We start from the raw sequence: 15,429 nt of genomic DNA, 5'->3' as shown, positions 1-15,429 counted from the left end.
ATTCATACACCAGGCCAACACAGTTCGCGCTACTTGAAGTATTTTTCGGAGTTTAAGTAAATTAATTGAAGGTAATTTATTCATATAGTTTTTCGACGCGAAACATATTTAAATACATGAGCAAAAACGAGCTAATTCGTTAACAAGTAACATTATCAGACATTCACCGCCCGCCAGTACCTCGTTTATGTACTTGACCTAACACACATAACCTGCCCGGTCCCGTGTGCGGAAGCAGCCGACCGCCATCTCCGGAAACTACAAGTCAGCTGCTAGGAAGCTGAAGCTGTTTATCCTCGAATTAGCTTGATGGCTAACGCTGTCACTTGTTAGGAGGCACTTCCAGCAGTTGAACGGACATTATTTGGAAACTGGACACCCGCAACAGGCCGTGAAGATGAAGAGTGTATTTGTTCTCCAGGCCGTCTCTGTGGCTTGTCTTGTGCTGTTGAGCCAAGTGACAGCGAAGGTAAGGCTAATGCTAGCCTTGTTAGCTAGCAGCAGAGAAAATGGTGAACTCAAATCTCTTCTCATTCAATGATAAATTGTCCGTTTGGTGTTTGGTGTCACTCAGCTATGCCCCGGGATATCTTAGCTAACTAACATAGTTAATTGGCTGTATTCGAGTGTCAGTGTATTTGGTGCCTAGTTTCACTATAAAAATTTACATTATTATCTCCATGGTTATTCGACACTCACTTGCCAGTTCATTAGGTACACTAGTGGAAATGAAAGCATTGTAATACAACAATCTTGCACTAAATCTTAGCTTAATGAAGGCTATGGTATTCAGCATAAGTTTCAAATAACAGAGAGCTGTTGATTCAACCGTGTTTCCATGTTGTAGGCTGTAGTTTACATTTTGAATTGTATTATGTTTGTAGTGGCAAGTGTTTCTTTCATTTTCACAATCCCCTGTTAAGTCAGTGGGCTAGGGTAAATAACAGAAACACCGTGTGCCAGTTTAACAGCACCACAAATTACATCCTCCAAAATAATCATCCAATTGATTTTCCACCTTTCTGACACTGTTTATACAACATTATAACAGTCATGAAGAAAATTTAGTACCCAGCTGTTATATTAGATTGCATTCATTTTCACTGTTTTTAGTGAAAGTTAGTGGTAATACCTAATAAAGTGGCAAGTGAATTATATTGTTTTTGCTATATTAGTTGCATACACAATGAACTGGTAACAGGAAGAGTTTTATATATCTGTTGGTTTGTTGATATTATGTGTAATTAACCAGTATTATGATCCAGTATTGAAGGCTATAATTTGGTCTTGGTATACACTGTTACTTCTAAACAACCACAATAATGGCTTTGTGTGTAGAACACTTGCACAACATAAAGGCATAAAAGTGCTTCACATGATTTTTGAAAAAGAGACCACAGTAAGATTAAAATCATCGTAAGAAAAAAACAACAGTGTTTTAATAATTGAGGATGGGGTGTTACTCTGATTAGTGACAACCTTAAAACCACCAGCATTATGCATCCTGGTGCTACATGTTTCCCAGTTAAGCAAAACACACACACACACACACACACACACACACACACACACACACATACATGGCCACCCACAAACAGATTCATCAGAACAGGCCACCTTCTTCCATAGCTCTGTGGTCCTGTTCTGATGCTCATGGGCCCCTTTGTAGACACTTTGAGCAGTGCACAGGGGTCAGCATTGGTCCACCATGGATCCTACCTCAAATGCCTAAAAGACAAAAAAACAAACAAAACAAAGATGTATGTCATGTATCTGTTTCAGAATTCTGAAGACATCCGCTGCAAATGCATCTGTCCACCGTACAGAAATATTGAAGGGCAAATCTACAAACAAAATGTGTCTCTCAAAGACTGGTATGTTGAGAAATGTGTCGCTGCACTTCCCTGAAAAGTATGAGTTGTCCATTTCCTGCTGCTTAATTCTGTCTTTTTGTCAGTAACTGTCTCCATGTAGTTGAACCCATGCCGGTGGGCGGGAACGACGTGGAGGCATACTGTTTACGCTGTGAGTGTAAATATGAAGAGAGGAGCTCAGGGACCATTAAGGTAAGTCCATGTAAAAGCATACATTGTGTCTCAGGGTTGTTGTTTTCTTTTCACCCCTACTTTGTTTTAGGGCTGCATCTAGTATATATGAACCTGTAATGTTAATATAAATGAGTTTGTAAAATGACAGGAAATGGTACTTACCCTTAGTGTGGTGTTGTTACATCACTTATTTTGCATAAAGTTTAGTCACTTGTTGCTCAATTGTCAATTGTGCATATTGTACCAGTGTCACTGGAAATCAGCCTAAATGTAACCTTTCTATATCTTTAGTTTACTATCATAATGTACCTGTCCATTTTGGGCCTGCTGCTGCTCTACATGTTCTACCTGACTCTCCTGGAGCCTATATTGAAGAGGCGTCTCTTTGGACACTCGCAGCTTATCCAAAGTGAAGATGATGTTGGGGTATGTGTTTTCATTTTACAGCACTACAATATTGTTTTATATTATGGTAGTTGCTTCACTGGGCTGCAGAGCAAAGGAGAGACTCTGTACTCTGCCTTGTCATAAGAATTTTATGTGTTTAAAAAAAACACTGTTGCACAAAATGTCATGTGCAAGTTTTTTTTTTTTGTCCTTAGTAAATTTTATCAGGGTTATGAGTCTCAGTAATCAACTCTTGTGTGTGGAAAGGCTGTAGAATGTGTGCATTCATTGAAATAAACAGAAATTTGAGATCAGTTTCTTGCTGCGGCTGATCTCATCTGAACATACGCTTCAAGGAAACACCAGAGATTACATTAGTAACCGCAATCACAGGCAAAACAATATAGTTGGGGAGCTCTCTAGCTTTAACCATTTTCTGTGCACAACACACTTATGTCACGTGTAACATTTCTCCTGGTTGTTCGTGAGAAAATGTGCAGGACCAGGAAGTATGGTTATGGCACTTGACATGAAGATATGTGTCAGAACAGCAAAAGTTCATCTGGCACAGTTTCCATTCTTAATTATTTCACAGAAAGAAGCACCATTAAAATGCTTAAATTACTTACACAAATGAAACCATTTGGTCTCATTTAGTATGACACAGTGTTTAGATGTTAACAAAAGGAAACCGTTTCTGCCTTAGCCTGGGGGCTGAGGGGGAATTGCAGCTGCTTTGCTGAGCACACTCTGTTTTGACTGGCAGAGTTCAGTCAGGAGGATGACTTACATGAGAGGGCCCTCAGATAAAATCTTGTGCTGTATGAAAAGAGACTCGGTAGAAGAAGACAGTTAAAATAAGCTAATGACGATTCTATCCAGAGGCTTTGCTCAAAATTCAGACCTAATATTTGTCTCCTTTGCTATAACGATGACAAAAGCTGATAGGGGGAAAATGTAAGCAGAACCAATAAAACCGGAAGTATCACTGCTAGATTAATTATACAGGAAATGGTGGGTTTGTTATCTCTTGTCAATCTTTGATACAGAGAGGCTGCCTGACTGATAATGCTCACACAAACACAAACTACAAAACAAATCTAAAAGTTTCCACTTTCAGCCCATGCCTTGAAGGGGAACTCCATCAGTTTTATATCTCTGTGTCTTTTTCTCACGCTGCCTATAAAAATGTTTGCCCCCTAGTATGTTTTCCCCTTGAGTTGCTATAAGAAATGGAATCAAGTTCAGTATAATTTAGCTGATTTGACAAGTATTTACAAAACAGCTCTTTACTGAGAGATTTCTACAGACTAATGTCAATTTATTGAATTGATTGTTGAAGTATTCACCTCCTTCAAGTCAGTATTTAGTTGATGACCACAATCACAGTAGCATAGTGTCTGTGTGGCTAGGACGCAGTTTGCACATTTGGACCCTGCAGTTTGTCTTTGCCAAACTGTTTTGCCAACTCTTTGTCAGGTGAACATCACTTGGCTTTGACTCTGCCTCTCGAGAACATTCACCATGTTGTCTGTGTAGCTGTGTAGAAACGTGATGCTGCCACCACCACGCTTCACAGTGGGGACGGTGTATTTGTGGTGATGGGCAGTGTGTGGAGTCCACCAGTCATAGCCTTTAGTCTGATGAGTTGTTAGAGTAAACACCAGATTTTAGAAAAGAAAAAAGAATGAACTAATAAAAATGTATTAATCCCAAACTGTCCATTGTGTGAGTATTGTTTTAAAAGTGAACAGTAAAATCTACTGTAAAACATCCACAAACATTTAAGCTGTATGTAGAAATGCTGATGTCGGGGTTGTTCACATTTTCCTTTTTCATCTTGCAAGGAGTCTTACAAGATTGACTTGTGTTTGGTATATGTCAAATCTTTCCCGCTCATTGTCTTTTCTGTGTACCCAGGATCAGCAACCTTTTGCCAACGCTCACAACGTTCTGTCCCGTTCACACTCTCGACCCAACATGCTGAACAAAGTGGAGCATGCCCAGCAGCGCTGGAGGAGGCAGGTCCAGGAACAGAGGAAGTCTGTGTTCGACCGCCACGTTGTTCTCAGTTAAACTGCCCTGTGAGGTACTGGTGGAGCAAACAAACAAACAAACAAAAAAAAAGACATCAAGAAAAAAACACTGTGACAGAGCCCTCAGTTTCTATCAGTTCCTTTTTCTCATTTGTGGAGTGTGGTTCATCTGAGTTGAATTCTGAGGTATATGTAGAACGTTTCCAAAAGCAGAAATCAGACTAATAAATTCCCAGATTGCGTCCGATCGGTCCAAAGCTGTCCAGTCTTTGGATTTTACAGTTGAAACTGGCTTTCAAAGTAAAATGTCCAGGTGTTGGTCGATTACTGGACCAGTCTACTGACTGCAGTAATATTATATTAGCATTTAAATGGTGAGTATTTTCCTCCCCAAAACAAACGCGAACAAAACTTAACTACTGCTCTCACCACAGGAGGAAGGAGCTAGTGTATAATGGCAACCTTTCACCCTTCTTCGAAATGCATGTTTTATAATATCTTTTTTATAAAAGTGTTTTCAACAATCCTTCATTCCTACCAGATGTTTAATGTCTGATAACTGGTGTAAAATTCATCATTCATTCATTACATCAAATTTGATATTTTAAAGTAGCTTCAATGAACCTCGTTTCAGAAATCGATGCAGTTTCTTGGTGATGTCATAGTGAACATAGCTGTGCTATTGATCCTCATCTGTTAATGACCCTATTAAAATCAGTGCCCTCTTCCACTGCCTAACAAATCTGTCTTTCATTTTGGCACCTTTCTTTTTTTTTTTTTGTGCTTGGTCTCACATCAGTTCCACGATCAAAGAACTTGCTGTCTGAGAGACAGCACTGGTACGACAGAGTTATTCTCAGCTCAGACAAGTTGGTTTTGTGTATAGTTGAGGAGAGAGCGGACAAAGAGCCACTGCTGGGAGACCTATGGAAGTGTTCTTAACTATTGTATATTATGTGATACCTTTAACTTTGAAATAAATTTATGTAATATTTGCGACTCTTGCATGTGTAATGTGTATACTGTTTACTACATTAGCCACAGGGCTTATGGATCTTGGTGTACGTTTTGTGGGGATTAAATGTTGCATCAGTGTGTTTCTCAACTCTATTATGAGAAATAATGTGCAGACAAAAAAAAGACATGACCTACTCTTTGTTTATACTGTGACACACACTGGATTTGACCAACCTGCTCAGGTAACCTTAGTTGGCACATTCATACACTATAATGTCTATCCTAGACTGCTGCCATGACTCAGGTCATGTTTGTCATTGAGAAAATATACCATGGGAGCATCATATAAACTAAAATACTTAAGAGGTTAAATCTGGATTTTGACACAATATCCTTCTTATTAGACAAATAATGTCTACAGGAGCCAATTCCAGTCCTAATTGTTTCAGTTTAATCTATTTCTGTTTTTGTGGTACTTGTTATCAAACTATTTTGTAGTTCGCAAAGCAAAAAATAAATAAAAAAGTTATATGTGTTCACTGTGATGGCAACGATGCAACATTCCCAATGAGAAATACTAATTCTGGGGCTCATCTGGGCTTTTTTGGGCCCATGCATCCATACAGTACATGCTTTCTATAATAACTACAGATTTTCACAGATTAAGTTTGTAAGTAAATCACAGGAGCCTGACCCAAGTTCTTAAATTACTTTGATTAACTCACAAACATCTGGAAACCCCTCAGAAAAGCCATTTAAACTCAGCGATGCAATCTGTTGAGCTAAACTCAGTTGTCTGCAAATGTTCTGATAATCCCAACCATCTTCTTTTCATTTTACTAACTGATTTCCATACGGCTGCGTCATCGTTTCCTGTGCAGTCCACTTTTCCTTTTTTTCCTCCTCTTTTCATGCAGTTTTACGGAGGAGACTATTTTCCCCCAGAAAAAAAAAAAGAAAAATCAGTTTTCGAGCTGCACGGAGAGAAAGCGACAGGGGCTCAGTTTAAGAATGGATCATTGATCAACTAAAACAACGCAGAAAGACGGGTAAGATTTTTGTGTCTCCTCCTTAAATGCTGCAGAAATCTAACGGAATTGTTCTCTGTTTTTTTTAAAAAAAAGGAAAAGTAAGTTACAGCATTTGTTGCACATCAAGAAGATGGATGTGTTTATAAGAGACGAGTCGAGTCATTTTTTTTATTTGCTATATTGTTAAATAACCGACGTGACTTTAAGTTTAAAGTTGTTCATAGACTTTGATCGATCTTAGTTAAATGCCTCGTCCGCTGTTTGATGTTTGGTGAGGGAAATAGTTCTCAGCTTTACTGCTGCATGTGCTTTGGTTAGCCTACAGGGGGCGCCTCAGCCTTTGAATTCGATCCATCCAACAATGAATGCACTCATGTGTGACTGCTTTTTACCTCAGCTCCCATCAAGCCTCACTTCAGATTTTATTATGTCTGTCTGAGAAATTTTGCCAAAATCACCTTACACACAGTGACACAGTTACAGTGACTTACATTCATTTCGCGGAGACTTACCCTAGCTCCTTAAACCAAGTCTTCACCTTTAAATGGGCTAATTTATGTCAATATGATTGTGTAAATTGGTTTATGTCCTCACAACATACGTAATAATAGTGTGAAATGTTACACCATAACCTTATGACCTTCTTCAAGGTTTCTGAGTCATCAGTCAGACTGATGTTGTGGCTGCTGTGTGGTGAACAGCTAAAATTGTCAGAGATAAAGAAATGTCCTTGAGCTAAACTTTGCTCCTCCGGCACAGCATGTTGTGAAACTGTGGCTGCAAATATTCAGAGCATTTTTAGAAACGCCGTTGCTTGGCATTGAGAAAACAATGAACAAAAACTGTTCATATTTTTTATTGTTCCACCTGGTCACTCACCCCTTGAGCCTTGAGCAAGCACCTAACCCCCAAATTGCTCCCTGGCCGCTACCCAAATGGCAGTCTACTGCTCTGAGTGAACGAATGGACGAGTCAAATGCAGAGAAAAACTTTCCTCATGAGGGATCAATAAAGGAGTGATTCCAATTTTGTGCACATGACGATCCCGTCAGCAGATGAAGATAAAGTGGCTGGTATTATTTAGTTTCTATCTTCAGTTTTCTTAACGTGACAAATACAGCAACAGTGGGCCTGTATAAAAACAAACACGTGATATGCAGCAGCACAACAGTCACAGCAGGTTTGAAATGTGTCTGAAGCTGTAAACACTCGAGAATGTAAATAATCGAACTGCTGTCATTATTCTCTGTATACAACCGGGGAATAGCTGCAGTAACAGTTGCGAGCGGGGCACAGAAACGCTTAAAGTGTCTTATTTTAACTTTAAATACCATCAAAGAGGCACCTCCAGCTGATTAGTTCATCTTTAAAGAGGAGAGGACTTCTTAACTCGACAAGTTGTGTCTTCTCCCTTGGTGCTGTCAGACTGGATCTCAGAGTGTTGACAAGGCACGTCAAGGTAATCCTGGATTTAAAGAGCTGCCTCAGGTCTGCTTCTGAAACCCAATGAGCTGTTTATTGCTCCAAATATATTATTCTGAAAAATGAGGCAGATGATTGTACGGTGACTTTTTGTTGCTGTTCTTTTATTATTTTTTTTCTCTCTCGTGACCTGTTGACCCTGTAGAATGTGTGGAAGCTGACAGAAAGCCCCAGAGGTGAATTTTGAGTGTAGTTGACAGAAGTCTCGGGGAAATGAGGGCCCATATCACCTACTTCTGCAGAAAAAGGTTTGTATGAGGTCATTTTTACCCATGACTGTATCGCCAGCAGGTGTATAGACAGTATGATAAAGAATGATTAAGCTCTGTGGTCAGTACTGAAAGTGCTGGTGTAATGTAGGGTCCCTCCATGGCTGGAAGAATCCCATGTATGTATCTGAGTCAGTGCTTTGATGCTTCCATGTCATGCAAGAAGAGGATGTGGCTTTTAATGAGAAGTCCAGATGGCAATACGATCATTGGAACAATGAATTCCACGAGTTTAAACTGAGGTTGCGTCCTGGTAAAACACACAAAAAGCAGTGAGCGCCTCTGTCTTTTGTGCTCAGTCAGAGCGGACTTGGAAGTGTTTTCAGGAAGGACAATCTTTACGAGACCTTGAAAAGGTTTTCGACTGGGTCTCGGAGAAAAGCAGCGCAGTGGCAGATCTGTTGGCTTCCTGCTGACTTGATGTTGCAAAACTGTGATGACGGATGTCTGGGTTTTTGTGACTTCCTCCCTCTTCCCGAGCCTGTGGGATGATAAGACACCTCGAGAGACTGAAAGGAGCTGGTTTTATGGATGAGCAGTACTTCAAGATTCAGTGTAAAAATGTTACGTGCTGCAGCACAGAAAGATAACAATGAATGGAACAAGAATTTCTAGAACAATAGGTTGGAAACTGCTTTTTTTTTTTTTTTTTTTTTAACCAGAATTGTTTGTTTAGTTGCCTTAGAAGTGCAGGTCACTGAAACACTCTTTGTGTTATGTTTTTAACTGGACAGTTTCCATCAAGTTGTAGTTGTCAAGGAAACAAAGCCTTAACTGTCATCTGGATTGAGTAAAAAATGCTCCAACTCAATGATAATCAGGGCCATACAAATGCAGATCATTTCTGTCTCTTAGCAGGAAATTCCTTCTCTGAGATGATCCATGTATCCCCGTACAATGCAGGCATGTTTTGTTTGTAACTAAACGTGATGTTTTGGATACCGTTTAATGGGTAGTGACCGCTTGACCACTGAGAAACATACCATAGAAGCTTTGAATTCATGTGGCTGTCTCATGATGCAGTCTGGTATAATTTAATTGAGGTATTTGAGGAAATCTGTCTAAATGAGAGTACGCGGAACATAGTCAGCAATGGTTTCAAGATTGAGGAATGCTTCGGAGCCACAGCATAGGGAAAGTAGCACTGTTTAATTTGTCAGGAGTAATGATTTAAACGCATATTATGTAACCTTATTTTTTAATCGCTTCCAGTTTAGATCTGTGGTTCAGCTGTAGACAGTGGTCGAATGTATATGCACATTTAATGGATCACAAAGGGACCTCACATGTGCCTGAAGAAAAAAGAAAAAAAAAAAAAAGATATTTAATTGTCACCTCTAGTTTTTCAAGCCTGTTTCACTTCTGCCTGTGCACTGGTGGGTGCAGCTGGGTGTCACTTGCAAAGTTAGGTCTCTGCTGCCCCTGTGATCACACCCACAAGTGATGTCTCAGGGTGTTTGACTACAAATACACATCACGGCAGCGGTGCAGCATGAACAGTTAGGTTCATGTGAATTTTACATTGTACTTTTGCTCCGCTACATGTGTCAAAGTTGTAAATTCGGCCTTATCTGACAGCTTTATCTGGAAATGGAAATGGATATCAACTTCAATGGCCAAGTATACACACACACACAGAGAGAGACACACACACATACAAGGAATTTTGTTCTCTGCATTTAACCCGTCCATTTGTGCACAAAAAGCAGTGCCTGGGGTGCAGTTTAGTGGTTAGGTACCTTGCTCAAGAGCGTTTTTTATGCATAACAATAATGCTAAAGGTTAAACTACCCCCTCAACCAGGTGGTATTTACCATCATTTATAATTGATGGCCATTTTTTTTTGCTGCTTGTTGTATAGAGAGCATGGCACTAAAGTAGTACTTTATGGGAGACTTCCATGCCACTTTACATTTGCTTATCTACAGTTAACTGCCACGTTTCAGGTTAAGACTTTAATGCAAGTCATGCCATCGTCAAATATGGCGCAACTACAGCACTGTGTAAAAAAAAAAAAAAGCCAGCTAGCCTCATCTGTATTTAGCTCCACAACATTAAAATGCTGCTCCCCTACAGTAACACAAGAACATCAGGGCCCCTCCCATGCCGCATTATGAATATTTTTATTTGATGTTCTTAACATATTTGCTCATGATACTAGTATATACTTCTGACTTTCTGCCATTTTATCCCTCTAATTCACTGCATTTTAGAGGGACACATTGCACTTTTCATCTTTCAGATTAAGTGCAAACCGTATTGTCTCACCCCAGTAAAAAGTTAAAATTAGCTTCACGGCTATAAAAGTGCTGCTTAAATAACAGACAGGGGCCATTTTACTGCATAATGAGTACTTCTGAGTGCTTAAAACATGTATATATACTTAAGATGTTACTTTATTTAGGGAGACAAAAGCATAATTTCATGACTCAAAATAATCATTACACATTTAAATGTAGTCACAGATGCCAGTCTGGTGCTGCTGCTGCTGCTCTTGTTCATGTTTACTATCAGTCTTTCATGTAACATCATCAGCTAGGTCTTGTATTAGTACTACTATTACAGTCCACATGTACGTTTTAGTCAGATGTACGGTTATCTCGTTCCTCCTGCTGCTCTCTTCTCTCTCTTTTCTGTCTCTACCTGACCAGCCTCAGTCAGATTGGTCCCTCCATATGAGCTGGGTCCTGCTCAAGGTTTCTTCCTGTTAAAAGGGAGTTTTTCCTTGCCACCGTCACCATAAAAAAAGTGCTTGCTCTGGAGGTCTCAGGCCGGGCTTTGTAAAGCGTCTTCAGACAGCTTGTATTATTCTTGGTGCTATATCTATACAATTGAACTAGATACAATAATGCATTTGTAGGTGTGGATTCAGAGCCTGGTTAGCGTTGCACATTCATCTCTGACAAATGAAAGACATCTTTGTGTGTGTGTGTGTGTGTGTGTGTGTGTGTGTGTGTGTGTGAGAGTGTGTGAGTGTGGATGCTGTCCCATTGACAAGCGGTCGACGTGGTTTCAACCCATCAGCAGCCTTCAACTCCTGAATATTCATCCACGCTCCTTCAGCCTGGCCTGACAATAAACAAGAGACAGAGGCTGAATGCCTGACTTAGGAGGGCCAGGGCGAGGGTGAGGGGAGGGGAGGCAAATCCCAAGAAAAGTGGGGGGCAAACAACCCGTTTCCATGCCAACAAGTCCAGCCTCTGCACTCTGCAGCAGGCTGTGAGAGGAGAGGGGAGGCTGGGAGGCTTTTTTTTCCCTTTTCTCTTTTCTGTTTTTTTTTTTTTTTTTTTTTTTCGGTTCTGGTTGGAAAGACATGAGTCGGACTTTATTGAGTAGGGCAGGTATCCGGCTCAGCCAGCCAAAGTTTTTCAACGCGTAGACGAACCAGATTTGCGCGTCGCGAAGGGATTATAATCTCCAAATGTCAGCAGCCATGGACGTGAGGAGAAACTCTGAGGTAAAAAAACAAAAAAAAACAAAAACAAAAAGCCGAGTCCTTTTTTTCTGTGAACCGTTACAGACGAGCTACAGCCGGAAGTTTAACTTGTAACATAGCGGCTAGACGCGCTCACAAGAGGCTGAAAATAACCTTAAAGCTGCGTAAAGGTGCGTTAAAACGTCTCCATGTGACCATATTTGGTCATCGACATGTTGGACGATAAAGTGCAGTAAACTGAAACACCGGACTGCTTTCTTTTTTCCTTTTCTGTCTTTTTTTTTTTTTTTTTTTTTCTGCCGACCCTTTGAATGGAGAAAAATGTCCCAGCGGATACAAGCTGTAACTCTTGTGGGTTGTAATTAGACCAAGTTATTATCGCTTAAACATCCAAAAAGTCAAAGCAGATAAGCGGAGCGACTCTGAACTGAGCTGTGTCCTTTTCCTGTTGTAGTTTGGACTTTGGGGGAGATTTCTTGTCCAGGGAGAGAGGAGAGACACACGAACCTTGAGTGTGTGTTGTGTAATTCATCATTTTACTCAGTGTTTAGTCTAGTTTTAGTCGTTACAGCATGGGCTACAGGTAGTAGCTGTTCTCATGCAGTAATTTTAAGTGGCCATAAATTGCAAAAGACAAAACACACATGCACATTCCGTTCATTTGAGTGTGTAGTTTTCTGTAATTTATGTATTTAATTTCTGTCAGAGGGCTACAATATACTTGTTTTCTTGTCATTTTTTAGCAACAGTTGTCTTTTTCTGTGCAGATCCATGACTTTTTTTTATGTTTAAGAGCTTTCTTATGACCTCTTGCACTTACTTGGGTAAAAAAAAAAAATCTGCCTCATATATCATGGTTGCTTGTTGCCATGTGGACCTTGGCACAGACCTAAAACATCTAATTATTAACGTAATCATACACTTTTAGAACAACACTGCCAAAAGCTGACTCTCGCTGCAGGTCTTTGTAGATTAAATATAGGGAGCTTTGTGTCCGTCTTGAATGTTTTCGTGTCGTGAATATGAGTTTTCTTAACAGATTACAGACTAAATCCTTATGATCGTATCTCATTCTGTATAATGCAAACCCTATGGCGGGGACTGGCTTTCTTTAGCTCTCCCTTTTTTCCCCCTTCCACCCTTTCCATTGTGCAGATCAAACAATGACCTTCCCCTGTCGCTGGACGGGACTGTCAACACAAAGCTATTGAGGAAGTTCTTCTCTGTTCTCCATTCTGTTTAACAGGACTGAGCATGGCCTGTCACCAGATGCTTTTTAAGGGGCTCTTGTTCTCTCGGCGTCACAATCAAAAGTTTCTTTAAGTTTTATCGTGTCCTGCTGGTACGCTGGAGCCTCTGAGGGTCTGACACTGTTGCCTGTAGAGCAGCTCTGAAGGTTTCGTTCTTGCTCAAGGGAACCTCAACCACAGATTTCCCAGTGATAACCGTGCAAGTCACAAGACGATATGCCATAACGTTACCCCCGAGCTCTGCTAAAGTTATCCACCGCCAAGAGAATGCCTCCTTTGAAACCAAGAAAATCTGCTTCACATCTCGATGCCTTCAATGGAAGCATGTGAGCTGATGTGCTCGTACATGAAATAGTGAGAAATAACAGATTTCCGGCAATACTGGCTTTCAGTCTACTTAAAAGAGATGATACCTGTGCCTGACTATGGCTTGTGGCTGCTCACGCTCAGTTTCACATAGCTTAAAGTCGCACACCTTATTTCACACCTGCACTGTTTGAGAGCATCTCTCCTAAGTAAGCAGGTAGAATACCAAATAGTTCAGCCTGGAGACGAGGCCAGTAGACAGGGCTGATACGAACAGTTATTACTTTAACTGATGAGTTATGTGGTTAACTTACCACTAAATAGTAAAACATAACTTCTGTACTTTCATACAGGTATTGTCTCATCATAGCATATTTAACATAAAATAGATGAATGAAGGAACCATTTCTAACTGTAACTATAACTTTTTGCTAATTCGCTGTAGATGTTTTATTCATTGTAGGTGTAAGCATATTTTGTACCATGCTCCGTCAGCATAGATAGTGTTAAGTGTGATTTAACTTAAATGGCTTGCACTGATTGGAACTGGAAATTCACTTTTATTATTTATCTGTATTATTTGTTCCGCTCTCAGCATGATATTAATGGGAATCTACATTGAAACAAATTGCTTACAACATGTCAATGCACTGGAAAGCAGCATTGCCATGTATTGGTTATGATAATCCACTCTCTTTTTTTTAATTCTTGTCTTAAAAACATATTAGAACAAATAGTGTCTCCCAGCCACTGAGCACCAACCAACAATCAGATAAATATAGATGTTGTCTTGTTGTTTTGATGCTGTAAAGCCTGCGAATTGACCCATCGATTACACTGACGTGTCGTCGCAGCCCACTTATACGACAAATGGTCGCTCTTGTAGTAGAGCTCAAGTGCCGGAAGTTGTTTCTTTTTAAACTGCAACACTACCAATCCACTTCTGACATGACAGAAGACTAATATGTCTGGCGTTCATTTCCCTCCAGTCATCTGACAGACATGAGAGGGAGTCCACACAACGTACTTGCGCGGTCACATGTTGAACACTTGTATAACTACAGTGAAACATCTGTCCAAGCTTACAACATCTGCACTTTAGGACTTCTGTGAAGTAATGATAAGCAGACAGCTGTGATGTAATTTAACCTCTATATGTAACATTCTAAACAATTTATTATCTCCCTGCTGACTGCGTATTTAGTGGGTTTTAAAGATTTTGTGGATTTTGCATGCCATGTCATCATAACGTGACACCCGTTTGTCTGACATGCCATGAGATGTTCTGCCTTTATTTTCTCAGGCTGTTGGTTGATCTGAAATTGCTCGCTGTTGATATGAGTTGTGAATTCAAACACTGTCAGCTGTGTTTCCAGCTCCTAAACACTTGTCAGAACTTGTTGATACCCGGAATAAATGGAGCAGTCTCTGCATTTACAAAGCCTCTTTATAAAGTAGACAGCCTATGACCTGTAATGAATTGTCGGCGGCTTTGTCTTGGAGTGTGATTTTTGTGGTGCCATTAATCAGCACACGTGCAGTTTTTATTGAACACAGACAACTGAAGAACTGATAATCTCAGTTGTCATGCTGAGCGCGTTATGGTTATGTTTTTCATGACATCATGTCCAGTCATCTTATAAATTCCCTAGTGGTGACTAGAGGACAGTCTCAAGTGAATTTCCACTCTTTTGTTTTTCCTTAACATTTTGAATTTGTTCATTGCAGTGGATCATACACTTTAACAGCTTCTCAAACAGCTCATATGAAGTGTTTTTTTTTTTCTTAAACTCTCTAGTGAGTGTGTGGAAACATCGCATTTATGGTTAAAACAAACCAATCTCAACTGCTGCTAAGCTTTTATGTCTGGCTGAGGGGGACAAGTGTATGCACCGTCTTCAGAATATTTAAACAGTTGTTGTTTTTTGTTTTCTTACTCCTGAAGAATTGATAATGAAGTGAGATTTTAATATGAATTTTAATGGCATCAGTCGCCTTCAAACAGTCTGCTTGAAGCTGATTGAGACTTACAGACATGCTCGTAGTGGATACAGTGTCCAAATACACAGGTGCCAGTAGAACTAATCTTTGCTTTTGCGTACTTCAACTCAGACTTTAAGGCAGTGGCAAACACATTTTTGGAAAAGTCAAAAGACTTTTGTGTCAGAGGTCGACTCTGTGACACAAATTCTAGCCCCCCTGCCGTACGCGCAGATGGATATAAGCC

General features: G+C 40.1%; 2 protein-coding genes across 3 annotated transcripts in view; both read left to right on the top strand.

Moving 5' to 3' along the window:
* The first annotated feature begins 253 nt into the window (after nucleotides 1-253).
* Nucleotides 254-5,468, top strand: tmem9b (TMEM9 domain family, member B). The gene is made up of 5 exons (XM_084540766.1): nucleotides 254-469; nucleotides 1,783-1,874; nucleotides 1,958-2,066; nucleotides 2,340-2,474; nucleotides 4,356-5,468. The coding sequence occupies exons 1-5, from the start codon at nucleotides 398-400 to the stop codon at nucleotides 4,509-4,511; spliced, it is 564 nt and encodes a 187-aa protein (XP_084396892.1). The 5' UTR covers nucleotides 254-397; the 3' UTR covers nucleotides 4,512-5,468.
* Nucleotides 5,469-5,594: 126 nt separating this feature from the next.
* The window catches only part of dennd2b (DENN domain containing 2B), a 45,776-nt gene continuing 35,941 nt past the window's right edge, over nucleotides 5,595-15,429 (top strand). Inside the window, exon 1 of one of the 2 annotated variants that reach the window (XM_084540765.1) lies at nucleotides 5,595-6,477. The gene's annotated coding sequence lies outside the window, so the exon portion shown is untranslated. Of the gene's footprint in view, nucleotides 6,478-11,546; nucleotides 11,668-15,429 lie in introns of those variants that run through there. The other variant, XM_084540764.1, reaches the window with a different exon arrangement.

Source organism: Chelon labrosus (assembly GCF_963514085.1).
Source record: "Chelon labrosus genome assembly, chromosome: 3".
Classification (NCBI taxonomy): Eukaryota; Metazoa; Chordata; class Actinopteri; order Mugiliformes; family Mugilidae; genus Chelon; species Chelon labrosus.
The sequence above is the reverse complement of the archived record's forward strand: the minus strand, read 5'-3'. Positions and strand labels throughout refer to the sequence as shown.